General features: G+C 45.5%; 1 protein-coding gene across 5 annotated transcripts; it reads left to right on the top strand.

The window, feature by feature from the left end:
• The first annotated feature begins 531 nt into the window (after positions 1-531).
• Positions 532-24,198, top strand: DENND6B (DENN domain containing 6B). 5 transcript variants are annotated; one of them, XR_008732367.1, is made up of 21 exons: positions 532-707; positions 6,960-6,998; positions 7,092-7,134; positions 8,455-8,567; positions 10,820-10,900; positions 12,235-12,340; positions 12,853-12,932; positions 13,188-13,250; positions 14,046-14,101; positions 14,717-14,839; positions 15,242-15,337; positions 15,435-15,529; positions 16,096-16,161; positions 16,830-16,894; positions 17,335-17,424; positions 18,366-18,419; positions 18,795-18,904; positions 20,969-21,071; positions 21,369-21,442; positions 21,911-21,985; positions 22,315-22,453. XR_008732367.1 is itself a non-coding variant. In XM_055711196.1 (20 exons), the coding sequence occupies exons 1-20, from the start codon at positions 570-572 to the stop codon at positions 22,435-22,437; spliced, it is 1,719 nt and encodes a 572-aa protein (XP_055567171.1). In that variant the 5' UTR covers positions 532-569; the 3' UTR covers positions 22,438-24,198. The 5 variants fall into 5 exon arrangements, 2 of the variants coding, with proteins under 2 accessions (XP_055567171.1, XP_055567172.1); XR_008732368.1 differs by lacking the exon at positions 21,369-21,442 and having other exon boundaries at positions 20,969-21,088; XR_008732369.1 differs by lacking the exons at positions 21,369-21,442; positions 22,315-22,453 and adding an exon at positions 19,925-20,134 and having other exon boundaries at positions 21,911-21,928.
• Positions 24,199-24,838: the final 640 nt, after the last annotated feature.

Raw genomic sequence — 24,838 nt, 5'->3', positions numbered from 1 at the left:
ATTCACCCTTTGCCATTTAATTTGGCTAACACCCAGCCGGGGCCAGGCACGGCTCCGCTGGCCGCCCCTCAGCCCCACGGATGCCAGCACACCCAGCCCCTCGCGCCATTCCCAGCCTGCAGGGGTCCAGCGGCCAGGCCCAGCCGCGGGCACCGGGCCGGGGCGGCTGCCCCGGCGGAGCAGGGCGGGGAGCCCCGCCGGGGAGGCCCGGGCCGGCCGAGCTGCAGCCCACGGCCAGCGAGGGGCTGGGGGCGGGGGGGCGAAGCTCTGGGGATCGGCAGCCCCCGGGAGGCGCAGGAGCGGGGCAGGGTGACGTGGGTTGAGCGGCGGCAACGTCCCCTCCCGTTCGTGTGCCGACGGCCGCCACGCACCGCAGGCCGCAGACCACCCGCCCCCCCCTGGCCACGGCCGAGCCCGCCATGACACCCCACCGCGGGCCGCTCTGCGCGCCCGGAGCCGTCTCGATGGTGGGGGCGGCGGGTGCGGTACCTCCGGGCCGCCGGGGGGCGCGGCGCGGCGGGGCGGGGCCGCGGCGGGGCGGGCCGGGGCCGGGCGGAGCGGGCGCTGCCATGGACGCGCTGTGCCGGGCCGAGCCCCGGCCCCGCCGGCCCGCCGCCGCCTCCCCGCTGCCCTGGGCCCGCTTCTCCGCCTGGCTCGACTGTGTCTGCGTGGTCACCTTCGACCTGGAGCTGGGCCAGGCCATGGAGGTGCGGCCAGGGCCGGGGGGCCTGAGCGCAGGCAGGGCCGGGGTGTGTGGGGCGGGCCTGGGCCCGGGCAGGGCCGGGAGCTGCGGGGAAGGGGCGGCAGGCAGCGGGTGGGGGAGGGGAGGGGAGGGGAGGGGGCGGGGCTGGGCTGGCGGGGGTGAGGGGGGCTGTGTGGGGCAGGCGGCGTCTGGGCGAAGGTGTGGGTGTGAGGGGCTGGGGGCAATGGCGGCTGGGGGCGGGCGGGGCGGAGCGGAAGGGCCCTGTGCCTGGGGAAGCAGGGCAGAACGGGGCGGGGGGGGGGGGGGCTGCCGGGCTGTCTCCCGGGATAAGGCTGTGGTGGCGGGGGGAGGCGGTGTGTGGAGTGGGCAGGGGGCTCGGGGGGCCGGGCAGCACCTGGCTGTGCAAGGCCGGGAGGAGCCAGGGCAGCCCAAGGTGCTGCTGTCTGTGTGCAGGGGCCGGGGGGCTGGGGAGGGGGGGCTGAGGTGAGCAGAGGGGTGCAGGACTGCCGAGGGGGAGGGGGCGGTGGGGGAAGGGCTGTAGAAAGTCAGCCCGTGAAAGGGCTGGTGTTAGGGAGCGGGGGGTAGGGGTGAACCTCGCTCAGAAATACAGGTCTGGGGTGTGGGGTCAGCAGGCGCTGAGGGGGGGTTGAGGTGGACATCGTAGGACAGTGATAGGAAAGGAGTTAGGAGATGGGTGGCGAGAGGGGGAGCAATGGGGCGAGGAGGGGGTGCAGTGGAGTGGGGTGCTGAGGCGGCTCTGTCACCCTGAGGACCTGTGGTGTCAGAGGTTTCCCAGGAGGTCTGATATACCTGTGGGGGTCATTGAGGGGCCAGAGAGGATGAATTGGGAGTGAAGAGGCTGGAACAGTTTTTCCTTATTCCCTTATTGCCTCTGAAAGAGGATTTGAAGGGAGTTAGAGCCTAAGGCTTGTAAGGTGGCTGAAGGCAAGAGCTGGTTGGTGTTCTAAGAAAATGCTACATAAGGAGGAGGGGTAGGTCTGTATTATTCTGAACCTAAGGCATTGTCTCAAATTTCTTGATATTTGTTGTGTGATTGTGGGAAGTACTCCTCACTTTGCCTTTGTATAAGGAGGTTAACACTGTTTTTCAGAGGATCCGGACTAAATTTTTAAAGTCATGCTGAAGCTTCTGAAAGGAATGTAAAGCAGTAGAGATCAAGTTAGCCAATTGCTCCTTTGTTTTCTTAAATGCTCGACTATGTTTCTTTTCATGAAGCCTGAAAATAAATAAAATCAAGCTGCTGTAGACCTAAGTTTCACATGCTCTATAGTCTTTCCTGCAAAACCAGACCTGATATACCCCAAAAGGGTATGAATACTGGGATAATAATTAGCATTTACAATTTAATTCTTCATAGGTGTGTTTTAAAATATAGCTACAAAGATGCTCTCTTACTGGTTTTATTACCTGCCTAGCATTATAAGGAGGCGACTTTGTGATTGAGGTATGCAGTAATATGGTTTGTTAATCCCTGGAGAGGTATTTTTCTTCTTTTTCTTCCTTTCCTCTGTTTTCCTCCTTTGCCTGCAGAAGTATTGATGGGGAAATGTTTCTCATTTGGCATAAATGACCGAGAAGGCTGGGAACATCTCAGCATCTGGCCTGAGCAATGACGCAACCCCACCTTCACTTTTCCTTTGGTTGTGCGTTGTGGATTTCTATCTCCGAGTAAAGGGTTTGGGCAAGGAATTGGGTCTGCGTTGGGTGAGATGCCCAGGAAGAAAGCCAGGCAGAGGAGAAGCTGTGTAATAAACATCCCATGTTCCGTTCTGGGTGGGGTTGGAAAATTAAAAAGCCTAAGCTGTTAGCGTCTTATGGGGGGATTCCAGGTAAAATTATTTTTAAATGTTGAAAAAGTGTAAATGTCACTATTGTCAGTAGTCAAATGGTGTCATCATCTTCCTGCTTATTTCCTATTTCCATCTGTTGCCTTAGTTTTTTTAGATTGGGTCAAGATCCTGCGGCTTGTCTCCAAGCAGGCAGATGTCTGCAGCTGAGAAGAGGGAGTTTTATGATTCGGGCTCTTGACTGCAAGTTTCTGGGTTGAAAAAATGCGTCTATGGCACCCAGCCCTGTGGGACTTCAGTCCTGGCTGAGTTTGTACGGGAAGTTTGCTGTAGACATTACCAGATCAGTGTAGCTGACTGAGATTAGATCTTGACAGAGTGCTCTGTGGTTTTGTGGATGAATGTATATCCCTCTAAAGAGTGATTTAATCACAGAGGCTGTTCACAAACCAGAGGATTATACAGAGTGACAGGCTACAAATACTTAAAATAACTTGTGCTACCTCACATGCTCACAGCAAAGTGAGTTAGGAGGAGGAGTAACCTCCCGTTCTGGAGGTTGCACCATACTTCTACATGATCTCTGTAAATCAGTGTGTGAAGATGCAGACATACCAAGCGTAGTCCAACCTTAGGGTGTCCCCTGCAGTTCCACTTTAGAAGCGGGCCTGTCTCAGTCACGGTTTCTGTACTGAGACCTTGTCATTCTTTCCTGAAGATTACTTCTTCCTGAGTATAGGATTCTTTCCAGAGTAAACATCTCTTTTCTTCCCTTGCTGCCCAAATCTACTTGGAAGCTGCATTGTTGAAGCCTGATTAGTGCGTGTTGTCTGTCTGTGCTTCAATAACACTGAGTAGAAAGGTAAAATTACCCTGGAGTGGGGTAGGCTCTGTGGATACAACTTCACAGCCAAGAGCTTGTTCAAGGTCTGCTTGGGTTTCTGAATATTGTATGACTTCTGTTCTGTGAAGTCATCTCGCGGTGTAGATATATCATTGGCCTGAAATTCAGTGAGTCCCACTCTGCAGCTGTTTAAATACACAGTAGAAAAGGTGTTACAAAGGAAAACACAGGTTAATGTAGAAGTTAGGTATAATTACTGTTTCTGCCTCATTCACCAATTTACATGTCTTCAAATAGTCAACTACAGATGGCAGAAACACCAGGGAGAGAGGAAGACACGTTTCTGAGAGGATCCTCTCTGGCTAGCAGTCTGTGTCCCACCGGAGCAGCCCTCCCCACCAGCTGCTTGCCATCCAACCCTGCAAGGGCTCTGACTTCTCTGGTGCTGCTGTCATAGAAACGCTGAAAATTCATCCCTGTGGTTCTGAAATATCCCTTTTCACAATGGCAGTGGCTCCTCCCTCCCCAAGCTTTCCCAATCACGGGCACTTTGTGAAGCTGGGTTACTTCAGAGTCACCAGAAGTCATTTTCTGGGATGTTCTCTGTGTTGCTATGACAGCAGCAGAGCACTTGGCACCCTTGCTGGTATCAACAGCAAAGCTTTAGTGCAAGGATCTGTTTTCAACAACATGTGTCGCCTCCATGCTTGTTAATCCACTATTGATGGGAGAGAGCATTACATCATAAGCTATGACATAATTTGAGCCCTTTTGGACTACTTCTGAGATATACAGAGACTTTTATAAATAAAAAGTTCTTTTTGTTTGCTGTCTTTTTGCTTTTGAAAAGTTCTTGTGGCTAGGATTCGTACTATTTCAGAGTGTGTTTTTAATCTTGTAAACATTTGGAGATTTCCCCCCACCCCACACATAGAAATACGTCAGACAACATGTTATGCTGAAAGGGAGGCAAAGACATAGAAGATAAGGCCTATTTTTCAGAAACATAATGTCTGAATTTTTGGGTCCATCAGCGCTTCTACGCTCAGTGAGAAGCATCTGAGTATGGTTCACCCCCGCCTGCCCCCCAAATGCTGAGCACACATCTCCAAGTGAAACATATGCTTAGTGTATCTTAAACTTGGACCCACAAAGGAGCTAGGAGCCATCAGGATCCATTTCTGGTCTGATTTGCTTGCAGAATGACCCCCCCCAGAAAAGGCAGCAGGAGAATTAGAAGTCTGTCTTGACTCTTGAACTTAAGTTTAGATCATCAGATCTGAGCTTGCTGCGATGCTATTGCAGAAAGCACGATGATGTGAGATTCCTGAGCTTCTTGATGATTCAGCATCAGATGTCTAGGTCTCTGTTCCTGGTCTGTCCATTGTTACATGGGAATTAACAAAATAAATGTTTGTATGATCATTAAATTAGTCATAACCACAATAATTTATTCAGTCACCTAATGCAAAAATACAGCAAGCAGAGAAGTGTTTCTTCTCCTGTGGTGTAGTTGTAATGCATCCCTTCATGCTTCAGTGTCTAAAAAGCCTTCATTCTCTAGTTGTGCCTTCATGTGCTGCCTCGTCGCTGTAGCTTGCATGTGATAATTTTGCTCCTGTATTTTTGTAGCTTTCATCTTTCAGAGACACTTTAACCAAAGGCTAATCAGTGTAATTTTTAATTGTTAATTTGGCTCACTCTCTGAAGTTGATTAGATGACCTTGCCAAGGAATCAGTGGGGAATTGTTAGAGCGAAGCGAGCGAGCTCAGTGAACTTCCAGCACTCTGGCATGGTGCCACCCTTGCTTTTTATAGACTTGTAAGAAGAGTTGAGCACTGAAGAGAGCTCCTGATTTGAGTACCAGATGACTCGCACACTGACCTGAAGCAGAGTTACTGCCTGGGAGCTGCAGAAGTCTGACGAGCAGATCTCCATTTTTCAATTCATTCAGTGCTAGTTTCTTTCTCCTCTGCTTATTTAAAGCCACCAGCAATTTCTGCATTTCCCGATCAGTAAGTGCTGTAAACGCTGTATAGGTTACCTCTGCAGATTTGTAAGTACTTTGGTTTCTGTCCTTTGCCCAGTGACATGTGAAACTCATTCTTGCCATAGTTGTGTCATTTCTCACTTCTCAGTGCGATTGTTTCTGTAGTGGACCTTGCTTGCAGTGCTGCCCTCAGCCCTGACCTGAGAAGTCTTGAGTTCTCTTTTATTGGGTTACAGTAAATGCAGAAACAGTGTTATCAGCATTTACATAGTTCAGCTGCAAAGCTAGAGTCTTTAACTAGATGCTTTAAAATTCTTGTCGATCTCCCTTATCTGAAATGCTTGATGATAAATTGGGTGTAAGGCAATTCAGCTGTCACTGGTATGCTGACAAAGCATGAATCTTCCAGCCTATGCCAGACCCACCTTTTTCTGTACACAATAAGCCTTGGCTTGTCTTTCTGACAACAGATCTCAAATCAGGGAGGCTAAAACACAGCTCTGAATCCCCACAAACTCCTGCTGCCCATGTTCTTTTTGGTTACTGTGAACAGCATCTCTAGCCAACCAGGCACTCAGGGGTGTTAAGTAACCGTTTTCACTGTGGAGGCTAGGATATACACCCAAGTCTGTGTCTAACACCAGACTTCCTATTGTTTACTGTACGTAGGATATATTGTTTTCTAATCTCTTCGTACGGCTAGAACCATTGTCCACTCTTGGTTATTACTGCCTCCTTTCCTCTGCCCTTGAGGATGGTGATCTTCCCCTGCCTGTATCTTGGCAGAATGCTACTGCAAAGGTTGTTTCCCCAGCCACGACTGTTAACACTCTCTGTGCCATTCTTCAGTGGTTCTTTCCAGACCTCACCCCATCTGTGCATAACTTCATTTTTAAAGCCATTCTTAGTCTGTCTTTACTGTCTTGCCTTCTCATTTCATTGCTGTGAAGTCTGTTTCTACCTCCCAGCAGCTCAAGATGCCAGCCTTCCTCACTCCTTCGGAATATTTAGTGGGTTTAGTGAACTGTAAGGGGTTTTTTTTAGCAAGATTTAAAAAATGAAGATAAAAAGTGACCCTCTTCCAAATGACAACTAGTAATACACAACAAAGTTCAAAACTTTCTCTATAGGACATTATTCTGGACAATTTTAAAACTTGTATTTAGGTGCAAAATTGAGTATTAATGGTTTCCAGACTTGGAGCTTGGAGAGTTAAGTATATGTTAACGTAATTTCAAGCAGCATTGGAATAGTCCTCTCCTGCCTGCTTTAGAGAAAACAGATGTTTGCACATCAGGAATGTGTACGGAGAAGTTAGCAGCAGGGTGGTGGGGCTGTTTGTTTCCCGAGCTGTCAACTCTCAAGTTAAAATCTAAGTAAAACATAAGTCATTTGGACTGTCTCGCAATCTGCTAGAATAAATAGATTCTGTGACAGGCTCAGTGCAGTGGCCTGTTGGGAGTCAGTTTGTAAATGGGTGGATTTACCTTCTTGTAGGACATGCTACTTCAGGAAAAATAAGGCACTTAACTGTATGGAAGCAATGTTTATAGATCTATGTAGAAGATGGGGGAACAGAGTGGTTGACGTACTGGCTCTTGCCTCTTTTGCAGTTGGTGTATCCGTATGACTTTAGGCTAACGGAGAAAGAGGTAATAACTATTTTATATTTTTTCCCTCTGGTTTTAAAGATATTGAGTAGCAGTGATGGAGGTTTTCTTATTGCGTGTTTTTGTTTGTTACAGAAAACTAGTATCTGCTACTTGTCGTTTCCAGACTCCTACTCAGGTAGGTAGCATCTGTTGGCCTTGCATGCAGCCTGCAGGATGGTTTGCTGCTGTTATGAAAGGAACGGGTGCATGATGGAAAGAGTGAGTCATCACCTCTAATGCAGCAGAGACTGATGGGCTGTATCTTCTAGAATGGTGACATCAAGGAGCACCCAGCCCTTAGCTCTGAACAGAGAGGCTTCTTGTCATTTTGATTGCTCTCTCCATCTAGAATCTGTGATCTAGTGGGTGACCGGACAATTTCTTGGTAAGCTTGCACACTCATGGTTCCCTTGTGCCAATAAAATATAAAAAATAGTCATGAAGGATGAGTTCCCTGAGATTTGCAGTTGTTGACTGTCAGCATTTCTGCGTTTGTGAGTGAAGTGCTCAGGGAAGAGAAATATATGGGCAGAGGATGCTTTCACAGAAGAAGTATTCCCAAAGTTTGTATTTATAAATCAGAAAGGTGGCAGTAAGAAATAAGCATGTTAATTCATCCTGCTACCTGTTTCTTTAAGAAAATTCCTGACTATTAGTTTCCTGCAGCTTTGTCCAGTTCAGGTTTAAATGTTTTTAAGGATATACTTTCACTAGTTTTTCAGAGCTTAGTGAATACTCAGGCTAAATGTCCCTTTTATTGAAGTAAGTTATTTACTAATAGTAATATCTTCATAACACCCCCACCCCACCCACCCACCCACACAATCTTTACTCTTCTTTGGAGCATGGCACCTGCGTGCAGTGGGAAGGGAGTATGTCCTCTCACCAGTAAGTAGCACCTTACTTGGTTTAGCCTTGGGTTTTGTTCAGTGAGCTTAGCGTGTTTAACTTTCCTTACAACTGACCTCTTTGTACATACTCAGCCCTACTCCTGCCCATCCTAAACAAATGATGAAAACTGAGGACTTCGTGCTGTTTCTTTTTTCTGCTATACAAAGTATGCTTGGGCAGGGTGAGGAGTATAGTTGCTAGAACTGTTGTGCAGGGGGTTGTCGTTTAAATCTGTGTTTGTATGGTCTTGGATTAAGGCCATTTGCAGGTTTTTCAGTAGAGTGGATAAGAAGTGGTGGCTGCAGCTACTCAGGATTGATAGTACTGGCCAATGTCTGTAAGTTTCCCAGCAACCCTGGCAAGGTTTAGCTTAATGGTATCAGTTCTTGCGTGTTCCTCCTGTCTTGTACTGACTTTTGTGGGTTTATGCTGTTACTCTGCATTCTCAGTTTTGGAGTTCCTTGTAAGTCAGCATCCCTGTTTATGTCAGCGTTGCAGATTTAAGCAATTTCCAGCTTTCCCTGTACTGAAACTTCTTCCTGAGCATTTGTGATCTTTATCTCAGGTGGTCTGGGAGATACTCAATTTAGCTTCCGCCTTCGTCAGTCTGGGGGACAGAGGACCACTCATTACGAGGATGATGGCGAGTACAATAGAGAAGCACCCTTAACACTGCAGGTCAGTTGCATTTCAGTGCACTACTTACACCTGCTAAGCAAAGAGTAGTGTTAATGGGTTAAAAGCCAAATATACTTTTGAGTTGTTTTCTGTGTATTAAATACTCATTTTCTCTGGCTGTGGGAATAGTCAGAAAAGGAGAAAGCTTTTAGCACAGGGACTTACTTCCATGTTAACACTCATAGAGGGCTTTGCTGAGAATCCGAGCTACTCTGAGAGATAGAACTGAATCAGGGCATACCCAGATTAAAGCAGTGGTCATGTCTAGCTACAGCAAAAAGACAAATGATGGCACATAGGTGAGATCCAACAGAGTGCACAGCTACCTGTGCACGTTTCCATGAGGCAAGATAAGAATATCCTTGTCAGTGGTAAATTAACCGTTTACCTCTTTTTGTTGAGTGATGGCAGTTCTTTTCATTTGTTGCAGGATTTACGTATATAAAACCAGCCACAGTAATTGGCATGCCACAAATCCACAGTTTGGTTTGCTATGTGCGGGCTGGTTTAACCTTACCCAAGCACTAATACCAGGAGTGTCCATTAGTTGTGTTTTTTCTGTCAGTGAACTGTCCATTTCATGCAGAGAAAGGATGTGCTCAGCACTGTTGCCTCTTTTAATGGAGCAGATGGCCGTCAGATCAACTTGTCCTCTTCTGCTTTCTCCTTTGAGATGATGCTTCCTGTGCATGTGCCTTTTTAACACTTCTGCAATCTTTTTGTGATATGCAATCCAGAAATGGGTTGCTGGTCTGAGAGGGAGTAGGAGGATTTCTTTTCCTGAGTTCTGATCTAGAGATTTTTCCAGCTTGCATATATCTTTACTGCTTTGTAGCAATCGGGCACTGCCTCACAGATTCACCTAGCTTTGAAGAAGTAAAGGAAGCAAAACTGCCAAAGTGCTGGATTCTGTTGTGGAAAATTAACCACAGAATCATAGAATGGTTTGGAAGTGACCTTAAAGACCATGTAGTTCCACCCCCCTGCCATGGACAGGGACACCTTCCACTAGACCAGTTTGCTTCAAGCCCCGTCCAGCCTGGCCTTGAACACTTCCAGGGATGGAGCAGCCACAGCTTCTCTGGGCAGCCTGTGCCAGCGTCTCACCACACTCACAGTAAAAGAGTTTCTTCCTTAGATCTAATATAAATCTACCCTCTTTTAGCTTAAAACCATTCCCCCTTGTCCTATCACTACAGGCCCTTGTAAAAAGTCCCTCTGCAGCTTTCCTGTTGGCCTTTTTAGGTACCGGAAGGCCGCTCTAAGGTCTCCCTGGAGCCTTCTTTCCTCCAGGCTGAACAGCCCCAGCTCTACCAGCCTGTCTGCCTAGGAGAGGTGCTCCAGCCCTCTGATCAGTCTCTGTGGCCTCCTCTGGACTTGCTCCAACAGCTCCATGTCCTTCTTACGTTTGGAGGCCCCGGAGCTGGACACAGTACTGCAGGTGGGGTCTCATGAGAGTGGAGTAGAGAAGGAGAATCCCCTCCTCAGCCTGCTGGCTGCACTTCTTTTGGTGCAGCCCAGGATAGTATAATATTTGGGAAAAGAAAAATGCCTTAAACTACGCGACTTCAAAAAATGATATTAAGTATGGTCTTTGCGTTTGGCACTGATGACTGTCCTTCCTCCTTGATGTCTATGGGAACTTAGAAGGCATAGCATGTTTGAAATGATTGCTGGGGATTTGTATTAAATCTGTTTGTTTTCATGGGTGCTACGAAGGAAGCTGTGTGCTTCATCCTGAGCAAAGTTTGACTGGTACTGCTTTAAATGCCTGACTAAAGCGGAGTGCAGCGGGTATAGTAGGGTACATTTCCTCCTCTCAGAAGATGATGTATTCCTTCCTCAACAATACGTTATCCTTCAGTTGGCAAAGAAAACTGACAGTCAGAGCGCATCAGCAGCAGCAAGGGGTGCCAGGATGAGCTCAGTGGGTTGGCTTAGCTGGTTGTGTTAATGGAAACCTCCTTGATTAACCCTTTAAATGATGGCCCTAAAGGTGCTGCAGAAAGGGGCTGATGAAAGGTGCTACGTGGAGGCTGTAATTTTTTGTGAATTTAGTTGTTTGTATCTCCTCTCTACCCATTTGGTAAACTCTTCCAGATAGCTGAGCATGGATAACTTTGGTAAATAGCAGGGTATGCTGTAATTGTATCATAGCAGGAGTGAGGTATGTTGTTTGGTCAGTGGCTGAGGGAGTTTGGTGATAGCAGTAATCAGTTTCTAAATAACAGCATTGTTGGTCTCTGTTGCAGCGGGAGTCAGCTCATTACTTTGGTTATGTATACTTCAGGCAAGTCAAGGACAGCTCGATGAAGAGAGGTTATTTTCAGAAGGTGAGTACTGAAACCAGATAGCTTGCTACTCTCAACTGGTACATAGCTGTAAAAAGGCACCTATCCATAGCTGTAAAATAGCACACTTCCTACGTGACACCCACAGTGTTTCTGCAGGAAACAGCAAAGGTCGTGGGGAACAGGAATATGTGGAAAGTGTAATTCCAAACAAACCTGGAATGGGTTGCCATGGTGCGTTAATCACATGAGCAGTGACCTGCTGTCTGAATCATGAGATCTGGAAGTACTCGAACATTTGCTTCAGTACCTACTCTAGTGTCACAGATAGTGAGAGGATATACTTTGTTATTGCAGTCTGTGCTAGTTATAGCTTAACCCTACTCTCATTATTGCTTTAATTTTTCTTCTTCCTAGTAGCCATCTGGGAATGGATTTCCTGCTGAGCTGATTGCTTCTAACTAGCAGCAGCGACACTGCTGGTACCTCACCAACCTTGTCTCTTACCCTGAATTCCTTTGACACAGACACTGCAAAAAATAATATAAACTGCATGTTTATTTCAGCATAAATATGCAGAGTGCTTTGTATTATTCAGACAGATAGTTATGATCACTGCCTGAAAGAGTGGAATTTCAGTCATCTTCTAGAGAAGGAAAATATTTTACTTTGACCTTAAGATCCATTTTTCTCCATAGATCCATGGAATTACTCTTTCAGTAGTGTTTTTTTCACATCAAAAGATCAAAATGCCATCTTCTCAAACAAATGACCTTTGAAAACCTGTCCTTCAGGTATCAGATATCAGGACTGAATTGGAAAATTTGTAAAAAATAGTGATATATTTCACAAAGAAGCATTAGAAAGAAGCCAAAACAACAACAAAAAGCATTGCTGGAAACAAATCAGCATTATTTCAAGTTACTTGGTTCTTCCCCAGAATTCCTTTATTTTGCTTATCTACCTAATTTCAATTTCAGCGATCTGCTTCTTTGCACTTCGCTGTGTGAAACAGCTGTTTTGTTAGCTTTGAACCTACCAGCAATTATTGTTATTTTTCCTCCAGTTGATCTTTTGCTAGGTCGCAATCTCATCCCTCTTAATTGCCGTGGCTCCCTGGTAGAAGCTGCCAGCTGTGCTTATTCATTAAACAAAAAAACCCTTGCCTGTGTGGATACCTAGGGTCTCCCAAAGCCTGAAGGCTTTACGACTAGGTAGCTAGCAAGAATTCCATCGGTAAAAGTGCTGCTTTTGAGCTCTTTCATGTTTTTGGTGTTGGTTTTTAAGTGTACGCTCAAGTAAGCAATATAAGCATATGCTGTGCTAGAAATTATCATGTCAGGGGGACTCTGACTCCTAAATGTGCCTTTTTTCAGTCTTTGGTGCTGGTGTCATGCCTTCCATATGTGAACTTGTTCCAGTCACTGCTGCAACTCATCGCTCCAGAATACTTTGACAAGCTGGAGCCGTGCCTGGAGGCAGGTAAGCAGTCAGATATAGGAGGGAGGGTTTGCATACTGAAATCTTTTAAGAGGTTTTATCAGGAGGTTCCTGAAAGACAGTTTAAATGTTCCAGATTAGTTCATTCTGGAACAAATTCCAACAGGGAAAAACTTTCATCCAAGTGGTTGGCTTGTCAAAATTATAAACAGCTGTAAAGGATGCATTAATGGGAAATGTCTGACAACCTTAATAGATGATGCTGTCAGTTTTGCATGCAATGTATTCCCTGAGAGAGGAAAAAACCTGCTAATGCTACATCTCTGTCTAGGTCTTTATGGCACTGTTCAAGTTAATCATGATTTATCAACAGTATAGTGCTGCTGGGCCTGCACTGGGAACAGTGCAGTTACAAACAGTGTTTGTTTGTAACTAGCCAGGGGGCACATGAGCTATGAATGAGTGATAATTACATTGACAGAACTCATAGGACCAGCTGAATTACCTGTATTGACCTTCAGATTAAACTTTTTCCTTTACCTGTGTCCCTGCAGTGTGCAATGAGATTGATCAGTGGCCACCTCCTGTGCCAGGACAAACTCTGAATCTTCCAGTGATGGGAGTTGTCATTCAGGTACTTGTCACTGGTGATCTGTGCTCAGCAGCAGGCTGAAGCAAACTGGGAAGGGAAACGTATTCCCATTTCTTCTAGGTGTTAAAATTGCTCTTTACTCTAGGTTCTTTCCCTTTAGTCCTAACCTCTGTGCAATTAGAATTGGTAATTAAGAAAACTTTCTCATGTGGATGGTTGTCAAGGAAGAAAGCAAAGTGTGTGTGCATGCTGATTCCATCTCCCTGGATAATATGTCTGTTCTTAATTGTAATCTAGGTGCGAATCCCGTCAAGGGTGGATAAGCCAGGATCAAGCCCAGTGAAGCAGTTCAATCAAGAGGTGAGATGAAGTGTGGCATGACACAAGCCAGTGATGAGCAGAATCTAGACTAAGGAAGGAGGGTGGAGAAGAACTGAAACTCTTTCAGCCTTAATCCTGTTTGAAACCACTTTGGCCCGGTATTAACGTGGTTTCAGATACCCATCTGGTTCAAACTGCATGCTCTCATGCCTGTGTCTTTCAAAACAGAGCTCTCTGCACAGAATTTGTGTGCTTCGAGTTATGTATGTGCATTGTTCTCACAGTTTTTGTTCACCATGCCTTTCCTGGGAATTCATGCATAGGTAGGTCTCTACGAGACGCTGCCTTGGTCTTCTGTGTTGTTTTGCAGCATTTGCTGTCCGAGCATCTTTACTGCTTTGATTTAGCTTGGGTTTTGATTCTTGTTCATTTCATCTTTTCCCTTTTTCTCTCCTTTGAATAATGTTGTTATCTTTCACAACTTTTGGTATCCATGTTACTAAACCTTATTGTCTCTATCTCTATCTTAAGTTCTGTATTCTGCCAGAGGAGACTCTGGAAAATAAAGGAGCAGACATGGGAAGTCTTTCACATCTTGAAAAGAAGAGGTTCTTGATTATCTTATAGGAAAGGAAATTTATCTGGACCTTGAATGCTCAATCCAGATCTGTTTGTGGCTCATACCTCTAAGCATTAACTTTGTTCTCTTCTTTTGTGCATATTGTAGAGGGAGCTACTTTGTGATTGATGTGGTCAGTTTAGATGGCGTTTCAGTCAGGATGCTTTCATTTACTAACAGGTTTGGGTTTGTTTCGTTTTTTTCCCCTCATTTAGAATCTGTTACCAGCCCCACTGGTTCTCCCCAGTATTCACGAACTGGATCTTTTCAGGTGAGAGTCACCATCCTTGCAACCCTCGCCCCTCCATCTGCTTTCCCCTCTCCCTGCTCAGAGTATCTTATAAATCATAGGGATAATGAAGAATCAAAAATCACTGCTTTGCATTGTCATTTAGAATGCTGGACTTGCAAAGCTTGTGCAGTGTTTAAACCTGTGTGCGCTGCCCTTAACACAACCTGCTGTATCCTGGTTAGAAGAGGGTTTCTTTTCTTGACCTTAGCTGGTGATCAGCTTAAGCTCTGAAGCATACGCATTGTGTGTCTGAAGCAAACTTTTCAGCATTATAGGTGCTATTCTAATAGACATACATCTGCTGTAATCCATGTGCGTTTTACTTTGCTCTCAGTATGCCTTTTCACCTAAGCAATATGATCAGCAGGTTGCTTTACATTGTTTAAAGCATTTCCTTTAAACATGTATAAAATGGATGAGCAAGAGCATGTGCAAAGACATGTGGCATTCTGTTGTGGAATTCTAAAAATCAATCCTAGATTTCAAATTCCCAGATGGAAATGCATCTGGGTAGGCTTGTATGCAATAACTGTGCCTGATCTTTTCTGAACTGCGTTTCTAACCTCAGCGTATCATTCTTCCTTTCACTAACAGGTGTTTCCAGCCAGTGCTAATTCATATCCAGATGTTGTGGGAGCTGATGTTACTAGGAGAGCCAATTGTTGTAATGGCACCATCCCCTACAGTTTCTTCAGAAATGGTTCTGGCACTTACCAGGTAATGCCTGCAAATTCTGAGATACAGGTAACTGTAGTAATGAATTCTGGCAGCTTTTCTCTTTCAGATCCCCTCTTCTGCCAAATCAGTGGTGTTAGATTTAGTTTGCCTATGAAAGCATGTAAGACAAATAGCATAGCAAAAGAGTCATGCTCATATTCCACCAATGGTAGAGAAGAGTAAAAGTGAATCTCCCGTGTTGGGAGACTTGATGGCTCATATCCCTGAGGAACTTTGTCTCTTTGGCTTTGAACTCTGCTTTAGGAAAAAAAAAAGCCTGGAGCTCCTCCAAAGTGTCACCGCTGGCAGGACGAAACCACTGCTTTGGGATATAAACCTGATGTAAACACACATTCCTCCTTTGTGCAGTTTATATGGCAGCTATTCTATCTATTGTTACAGTTGCCTTGCTCCTCTGAGGTACTGTTGTGACTACCGCCCCTATTTTACTATCCATGACAGTGAATTTAAAGAGTATACGACCAGGACACAAGCTCCGTAAGTAGCCAGTAGACCCTTGCTATCCACTTGCCACTGCCTGTGTGAAGGAAACCCCGAGGTTAGCATTGTTCTGCTTTTTTCCCCCTCTTTCTAGGCCAAACATTGTTGTGGGAGTCACAAACCCTTTCTTTATCAAAACTCTCCAGCACTGGCCACACATTCTTCGAGTTGGGGAGCTCAGAATGTCAGGTAAGGGTGGAATCAAAGTCCTGTTGGGCTGGTAGACCGTGTTAGAGGCTAGTAGTGAGCTGACAGTCAGTTGCAGTGCTAGCTGTCATTCTATGCATCTTCATTCCTGTGAGAGCTGAGAAACCAAAGGGAAGTCTAGACTCAAACTGAGTTGGTGTGCAGTATGAGTGCAAACAGTGGTGAAGACAAATCGTTGAGAGGATAACTTGCTGTGTTTTTCTGAAGCATTAAGAAAAGAAGTCCTTCCTGGGCAGGAAAGAGAACATTGCAGAGAGAAGAGAGAGGTGGAGAAAGAGACTCTGATTATTATCTATAAAGCCAGGAAAGTCTCTAGGTTGAGGAGTTAATTTTATTGCAGTGCCTCCTTAACACACTCCTATTCCAAAATTTTAGCTGAAAAGTTAGCAGATGAGAAGGCTTATGTGAGGGTGGAGGTAAGGGAGGATATGATTTCAGATGTGCAAGTGTAGTACTGGATGTTCTTGAGTGTGAAGTCTCTCATGTGCGTCCTGTGGCTGTGAGGGTAGATTCAGAGCCTGAACTAGTCACTTCATGTCTTTTTATAGGAGACCTGCCCAAGCAAGTTAAGGTGAAGAAGCTAGCTAAACTAAAAACTCTAGACACAAAACCAGGTAAGTCCTTTTGTCAGACATAATTTCCTTTTGTTTACCCTTCCACATGGGAGTTCTGCAGGCATGCAAACATTGCATACATTATTCTTTGCATCTCAACAAATTGACATTTTTGTGTTATCATCTTACATTTGATCTGCTACACAGTAGTGGCATCCCCCATCTAATACAGAAAAACTATACATCTTTGTTTTGCAATTGAAAAAGCCAATACAAATTAATTGAACAAATTATTTTAGTCTTGGGAGAACAGCTTCTGATTTTGCTGGGTTTATTTTATGTACCGTACCTGCTTTTTAGACGTGATGGATGTCAAAAGAACTTGCTTACCTAGATACAGCTATCTGCCACTTAACTGTTCATCTCAGGCCTGGCCATAAGCTGACTCCATTAAGTTATATCACCATAAGCTTAGCATAAGAAAGTCCTTGAGGGAATTCAGTGTCCTTTAATCGTGCTGTGAGTACTGGCTGCATTAGCAATTTCATAATTTTTGTAATATTTTTTAAATAATATTTGTAATTACACACACACAGCTGCCAGGGTTTGTGCTAGGAATTTCAGTTCTGCTATCCCTGCACTATATAATAGTGCCTCCTGTAGATGTCTGGGCAAAAATTTGTTTCTCGGTTCTGTTTTTTTCCTGGTTTTGTTCTTTCTCAATCTAGGAATCTATACTTCTTATAAAACGTTCCTTCACAAAGACAAAACCCTGATAAAAAGATTACTAAAGGTAAGCACTTTCCACTCTATCCTACATCCTGTATGTCATTACGGGAAAACTGTTCTGACAGCTTGGTTTAAACAGACAAAGCTCTCCAAAAGGAGCAGTCTTTTTACAGCGTGTAATGATTTAGTCAAGTATAGTTGGACATGTTTATGATGCCAATTTTAAATTTTTCACTTGATATTATGGATTAAATGCTGGTGCTAATGATAACCTAAGTGAGAACAGTTGTTATTTAAAAAACCCACCAAACTCTGAAAAACCGGATTCTATGTAGTGAAATGTGAGTGATAAATTTAACTAGAGAGTGGAATATGTATTTTGGGCAGTACAGCTTCCCAGACTGTACTGGGCTGGTTGCTGATAGCTGCAGCATTTGCAAATTCTGCATCTATCTGCATGATAAGAGAACAGCACCTTTGTGAATGCACTGCTTGTGCTTGCAGGGGATTCAGCGGAAACGCCCGTCTGAAGTCCAGAGTGCGCTTTTGAGGCGTCACCTCCTGGAGCTCACTCAGAGCTTCATTATTCCCCTGGTGAGTTGAGCAGAGACTTGTCAGGGTGGTGTAAAGGGGAGGGGAGGTGAACTGGGGATGCCCAAGTGACAAGTCTGCCCTTGCCCTCTTTTATTCACCTGTACCCAGGCATCTGTAATAGATTCAGGGTGTGGCGCTCTAGAATGTTTTACTCCATGGAAAGGAAATAAATGGCTCTCGAACACAAATTTCAGTAATTAGGATAAAATTCTGCAGGTTGCACATGCAGCACACTGTATGTAAAGACAGAAAATTGTTTCCTGCAACGTAGTAGGTGTACTCTGTTACTTGACTGTAATGCCAACTATTCACTCTTTTCAACAGCTAGTCAAAGCAAATATATAGGGAAGGGATGGGAGCCCAACATATTCCTCTTCCCATCTAATGCTGGAATCAAACCCGTTGCCAGTGTGAAGCCCTCCCTTTTGGCTTTGGGAAGCTTTACTGTGGAGCTTAAGAGGCCTGTCCATGTGGTGATCACCACCTTAAGGCAGATTTTAGCAAATGCTTCCTTTCAGGGCCTTCCCTGCCTAGTCCCAGTAGAAAGCTGGTAGTACTTCTTTGTTGCCTGTCCCATTGCCCCAGTTTGGCTCTTCCACTTTCTTTTCTACGTCATCTCAGGAGGTAGTATGTGGGAAGACAGAGCATCTTCTCAGATTCTAGTCCCTCCTGCCAACTTCTTCCCGCCTGACCTTTTCTCGTATGGCATGCTTGGGATTCTTGCAGCAGAGTTTTGTGACCTAGCCCCTGGTGGGAAACAAGCTGGAACACTTAGGCTCATGTAACATGCAACTGTGAAGAAAAAAACCAGAGTATGAGGCTGTTGATTGGGCCTATGATGCATTGGAGCAGACTGTCAGATTTAGTGACCACACAAGAGGCTCCTTGATTGTTGTAATTTTTTTGATTATTTTTTTTGTTTTGTTTTTATTTCTTTTTAGGAGCATTATATTGCAAGTCTGATGCCTCTGCAGAGAGCCATTACTCCATGGAAGGTATGTTCAATTTTCCAGTTGCTTCTGCTTTCCTTTGACTGCGGGGATTGGGAATAGTTATGCCATATGCTGATCACATACTCTGATACTCTGTGTGAACTTCTCTCATTGAAGGGAGAAGGCTATTACTCCTTTTTTTTTAAAAAAAAAAAGTTGAAACAAACATTGAGACAGATGCTTCCTGTTTTGCAGTAAGCTCAACTATTGTGAATCTAATTTGAATTTTACTAGCAAGGCTGGTTAAGATGTCTGTGCATTTTTTGTTCTCATAGTTACAAAGTCTGCCTTGTGCAGCCTCTTCCATTGTAAAAAACAGACCTCATTTCCCCCCAGTTTCTTTTGGGTGCCATGTAATATGGTTTCTCTGTTGTGCAGAATCCTCCACAAATTCGTCCTTTCTGTCAGGAAGATTTCATGAAGACCCTCGAGCATGCTGGTCCCCAGCTTACCTGTGTCCTTAAGGGTGACTGGTTAGGCCTCTACAGGTAAGGTTTTGGTAGTTACTTGCTTTATCTCTTTAACAGCTGGTGCAAGTTACAATGAACATCGAATCCTGAATTAGAATTGGGAGCAAAAAGGGAATTTCAGGGCAAAGACTGGTCACCTGAAAAACTCATGCCTATGAAGAACTGATAAACTAATAATGGTCAGGAGGAGCAAATGCAGGGCAGAATAAATCCTGTGTTTTATGTAGTCTCTTAAGTAGATACAGTCAGGTTTAGAAGCTGTCAACTCTCCACCTTCAGGAATTTAAACTAAATCCTCTCTGCTGGAGAGGAAGGAGACTCATCTCTGACATCAGCTATGTCACTGTCCTCCAGGGAATCTTTCTTTTTGAAGTCACTGGTCCTGGGCAGATGGGGTATAAAGACTTGTTGGTCTTCGTCCAGTAGTGGTTGTATGTATTTGTACAGCATTCAGGACAACAGCCATTGCATTTTTACTGCGTGATGGCAATGCTGTTAGAACACAAAAGGGTGTCGTTTCTTCAGGGTAGAATTTAAGAGAGCATGCAGGAGAGTTTGTCCATAGTTTTCATAAAGGATAGTTAGTTATAAATGGGGTGGAGAACACTTACCACAATATGAGTAGGAAAAATCCAGAATTTTGATACCCAGTGGGAAGGAAAATGGGAGATATATGAATATGGAAAAGGGAAAAAATGCCAGAAAGAGAGCAGAATCATTAATCATGGATTATTAGTATGTTTTGTTGCTGTGATAAAGTTTGTACCATTTTGTGCTTTAATAGATTCAGCAGAAAACAAGCAGTTCCACTCCTTATGATGTGGTAGACAGATTTAATTTTGGTTATCTAATATTTTGAAAAATTGTAACAAAGAACAAACTGTTTCAATAAATTGGTTGTGGTTTGCAGGCAACTGATGTACATGCAGACATTTACACATTCCGGGGTTCTCAACTGTGTGAGGTTTTGTGCCTATACTATTTCTTGTGTTCCTAAGTCAAACCCTGAATTAAAAATTAAATCTGTCTGTATCACAGTGGCATCTTGAGATCTTGGCTGGGTTTAGGACTCCACTGTGCTGTGGAGAGTGCATCAGCAAGAGTCCTTGAAGCTGCAAAAAGAAACTATACAAACATCAGCTGAGTTCTTCTGGAAGTGCTCTCTGCAGGTAGCCTGAGGAAGTAGCCTGAAGAGATACTAAGTGGGCCACTCTTAATAGAAGAAAATGCTGAAATGCAGCATCTGAGGTATTCCGCTGTTAATGAAAGAATTGCAGAGAATGTGCTGCTAAAGTGGCTGTTACTCAGCTCTATGTGGCATCTTAAGCTTTCTCATCTTTTTTTTTTCTCTGCTGACACAACCCTTCCAGTTAGTGGCTTTTCAATCCTGTTTTGAATTGGATCTAAAATTCTTACACTCTGAGATAAAAACAGGTATTGTGCTGCCCCCTGTTCATTTTCCTGCGTAGCTCAGTAAAAAAGTTTATTACTGTACTGCATTAGAGAGGTGTAAATTATACATCCTTTGATGTAGCCTAAATGATACCTTGTTTACGTAGGAGAAATGTAAATCACCAATTAGATGGGACTTAGTTCCATGCTAACAAATGATTGAAAGCTTTAAATATCAGGAAAGGAGAGGGAATTAAGCAAGATACTGCAGAGGAATGTGAATTTTTTTCCCATGTTGAACCATCCTAGTTAGCATAACTCCAAAGAAAAAGTGGTCCAAAATAAGGGTGCCGAAGGGCAGAGCATGGCACTTCTTGCATTGGCTGAGGCGTGATTTGATGTGAAGGAAGGTGAGAGCCTGGCAGGATCGCCCCTGTCTTTGGTGACAATCTGCTAAAGCTGCTCAGCTGTATCCTGTTAATGCCTGACAGAACAGAAGCCTCTGGAGTAGACAAGAAACGAAAAGAGCATATTAGCTCATGGTCCATCCCTCATCATACTGAATCAGAACGTCTTTTCCTCTCACATCTGTGTCTGCTGCAGTAGGAAGGGGACTCTGTGCAGAGGGAGCCAGCATGCTTCTCTGGATCCCCCTCTGTCCCCTCCTCAACATCACCTCTCTTTCTGCAGGCGTTTCTTCAAGTCTCCCAACTTTGATGGCTGGTACCGTCAGAGGCACAAGGAAATGACCCAGAAGCTGGAGGCCCTTCATTTAGAGGCAATCTGCGAAGCGGTATGTTCCAGCTGCAGGTATTAAAACCGATGCCAGGTGATACCTTGACAGGTGTGAAACCTGGGAGATGAGGGCACTGCTGCCTTGGACCCTTATTGATGCATCTGGATTCCACACTGATGGATGGGGGGCAGCGCTTTGTGCCCGTGGGAATCATAGTTCTGCCTCATGTCTGTCAGTGTACGGGAATAACAGCAAATGTGGGGAACAAGAACATGAGGAACTCTGCTCCCCTACTTTGTTAGCCAGTGCAGGTCCTGCTCTGGCTGCTTCTGTCAACTATTTTTCATTCATAAGGCCCTTCCCAAGCCAACGGTGCCGGACTGGAAGCGTCATCTGTTGCTGGCTTCCTTAATGCCTAATGAAAATAGGTAGGATTTTTAGTAGTGACTACTGGTACAACTTCTTAAATTGAGCAGCTCCTTCAGCTGCAGCGCTTGTCTCACTGTTCAGCAGTGCAGGTCCTGGAGCATGGTGTGGGGAATGCCAAAGCTGTCTCCTTTTTCAGTGGGGCTAACTCTGGCAAATAGATTTAAATTCTGAGGGCAGCACAAGATTCATGGCACTGACTGAAGGAGGGGAGTCCTGCACTGCCTGTGTATTGCTGCATCTTTCCTTGATTCTTCCTTTGCAGGCAAGAGCTTGATGCTGTCATGGTCAGAAAAGTGGGGAGAGCTCAGTCTTGCTCATTCAGGCTTAAGTTCTGCAAGAAGAGTTGTGAAAGAGCATGAGAAACCTCCTCCTCACTTTTATTTCAGGCTTTACTTAGGGGTATCGCTTTGATCAAAGCTTCTGTAAAGAAGAAATGTCCCTGAAGAAAACTTATTTTCTCTCTTTAGAACATTGTGGCCTGGATGAAGGACAAGTCTGAGGTGGAGATTGTAGACCTGGTGCTGAAACTTCGTGAGAAGCTGGTAAGTTTTCCTCCCTTCATCTTGCACTCATTCCTTTCTGTCTGTATCTCTGTAGCAGGGAGAGACCAGGGACATGGATCACACTTGTTGCTTAGAAAACTGTTCTCAGTCCCTGATTAATATTGGCAAATGGGGCAGTCATGAAACTTTAGTGTTTGTGTAGAAAATAAAAGTTCTGACTCTTTTCATTTCCCTGGGGCTCAGGTGACAGTGTCCTGCCTGTTGTCTCATGCACTGCACTGAAGAGACAACGTGACGTTTGCTCAGCCAAAGGCAAAGTGGAAGGAAAAACTGTGAAGCTATTTTAAAATTTCTCTCTCTCCCTGTAGGTAAGAGCCAGGTGCCAGCACCTCCCTGTGAAGGAGGAAACTCTGCAGCGGGTGGGCCTGTATATTGACACCATCATCGGCTCCTTGCCGGAGGATCTTCAGACCGTGCTGCACCACCACTGAGCACAGTGAAGAGACTGTTGGAGAAGGAAGGGCCCTCCCACCCTGCTCCAAGCTGTGGGCACCTGCAGTTGCATTTGGAAAGGAAACTTCTTCCCTGATGCAGCCAGCATGACCTGATCTGGACCTTGCTCACAGCTGTGTACGATTTTGAGGACGTGAGCATGTGGGTCAGAACTGTAGCAGAAACGGGGAACAGCATGCACTACTCTGTCTAGTCCTGCTTTGAGGAGCAGGAGTAAATGAGAAATTGCCCTGTGTGGCTGTTAGTAGGTCAGAAAGTGCCAGCCAGGCTTCCAGCAGCATGTGATAGGCTGTGCAAAACATTGCACATATATACACATCCACCTTTAGCGCTTGGGCTCTCAAAATTTCACCGCCATCATCCTGCCTGGAAGAGGCAGGACCAGTCCTGTCAGTGGTAGTTGTTTTCAGGACTGTTTCTGATGAGGGAGATGCTAGTCCCCCACATAAAAATTATATGAAAAAATTGTCCCTGCCCGTTCAGCAGCCTGACTCATGCCGGCAAGAGCTTCAGCTGTGATGGGAGTGGGAGGATGAATTGTTGGATGTGGAATGCTGTTGTTTTTTCCTCCTAGGCAGAGATGGAGAAGAAGGGGCTGGTGCATCTGCAAGGAACAGAGCTCTCCAGAGTTCACAGCAGGGTGCTGGCTGAATGGCAGTAGCTACTGGAGCTCCACAGAGAGGAGCTGGCCTCCAAATGTTATTTATTCTGATTGAAAAATCAAGTTTGTGTGCTCTAATAACGTACAAGGGAGCTGGAGCTCTGCCTTGGGCAATGACATATTTAATGTGGTCAGCCTGCTTGCCGATAACATTTTGGAGAATCTGATTTTTGCAACCTGTCAGCCTTGCCAAGTGGGGGCTCAGAGAGTGGCCCGTGCACGGGCTCTGCTGTGGGAGCTGCATGCTGGCCCTGTGCTGAGGCTAGTGAGGAGCAGTCGCTCCAGCTCTCACCACAACTGGTTCTTACCCAGCTTCCAGCTTGGTCATTCTGCTCCCATTCACCTCTTGGGAAAGACAGAGACTTGCATGTGCTCCTGAACTGACTGTGAGAAAGACTTGAGGCTCTGCTACTGGCTTTGGAGGCAGTTGCCCGATGCCTGAGAGCAGTCTTTCTGCCAGCTGCCTTGGAAATGGATTTACTGTAACCCCGGGGTTGATTGTTGCTACTGTAACTGCACTTCACCATCTGCCAGTCTGGCCAGGGCCTGAATGTTTGCCTAAAGAATGGGTTTTAGGCTGGCCCTGGCAGCCTGATGCACTTTTTTTCTGTAAGAAGCCCTGGACCTTTGCACATGCTAGGAGAGTTCAGCATTTCAGCCGAGACCTGCACCACGCTGTGGGCAGTACCCAGTGCTCTGGGTGGAAGCTGTGCTGTTTCACTCTGCCTGTTGCTGCACTGCCTCGGGGCTGGGGAGATGTCAGTGAGTCTTGGAGGTGGCTGAACCCTTTTTTCCTCCAGAGCCAGGCACAGACAGTGCAGGATCAGCAGAGGCTGCTCAGTTTCCCACCATCTCCAGCCTGGAAGTGGCCAAGCGAGGGGACACGGCCATACCTCCCTGTAGTAACAGATTCTGTACAATACTCCTTAGTGGCAGCCCTGCCTGTACAGTGTATATTCTGTATATAGAGTTTGTGTGTGTGTCCGTGCAATAGCTCTGCAGTGACTGTGGTGGACCGAAGCACTAATGTATAGTAGAAAATACTAGTTTAAAAAAAAATAAATTAAGCTATGTCTTGGTTTTAAGTCTTAGTAGATGAATTAATTTTAGGAATGGGGTTTCTCTGCAGAGGTGCTGTTGAGCTTGGTCATTCGTGGCCCTCGGTGTGGTGTTTTCTCAGTCTCCATTAGACATCTGGGGCTCTTGGTCAACATGGAGGCTCCTGTCCCCTTTGCCAGACTTACCTGTAGGGTTCACTAAGCCCAGCCCTGCAAAGGGCAACTCACACCTGCCTGCTGCTGCATGTCCCTCTGCCCTACGCATGGCACATCCAAGGCATCCACAAAGCAAACATCGCGTGGGGTGGAGGGTCCTGCGGTCAGAAGCCTTGGGACCAGCTTCCTGGGCAGACAAATCTCTTTCCTGAGCATCTTCAGAGTTCAGGTTCACTTCAGGCTGCTGTCTTTTCCCCCTCTTTGTACCCAGTTGAGTACTTTTGGCTTGTACGTGCTGGTTGCTGCTGTTGTGTACGTTGTTTTCTCTTCCCCCCAGCTCTGTCACCGCTCCTTCAAGGATGGGTTTGTCCTTGGCTGGTTTTGGCACTCCAGAGACACTGGCACTCCTGAATCCAACTCTTCACCTCTTTCTACCTGGTCATTGATTTGCTTTTTGTCATTCTGACTATCTGCTGTTCCTTTCAACACCCTCCATAGGTGCTG

The sequence above is a fragment of the Falco cherrug genome, chromosome 5, assembly GCF_023634085.1.
Source record: "Falco cherrug isolate bFalChe1 chromosome 5, bFalChe1.pri, whole genome shotgun sequence".
NCBI lineage: Eukaryota > Metazoa > Chordata > Aves > Falconiformes > Falconidae > Falco > Falco cherrug.
This window is presented reverse-complemented; position numbering and strand designations above follow the sequence as displayed.

Coding starts and splice junctions, on each gene's coding strand:
- DENND6B (XM_055711196.1), top strand. CDS start 570: ATGGACGCGCTGTGCCGGGCCGAGCCCCGGCCCCGCCGGCCCGCCGCC. Junction 14,102..14,716: donor CACGAACTGGATCTTTTCAG/GTGAGAGTCACC, acceptor TTTCACTAACAG/GTGTTTCCAGCCAGTGCTAA. Junction 15,530..16,095: donor TGGGGAGCTCAGAATGTCAG/GTAAGGGTGGAA, acceptor GTCTTTTTATAG/GAGACCTGCCCAAGCAAGTT.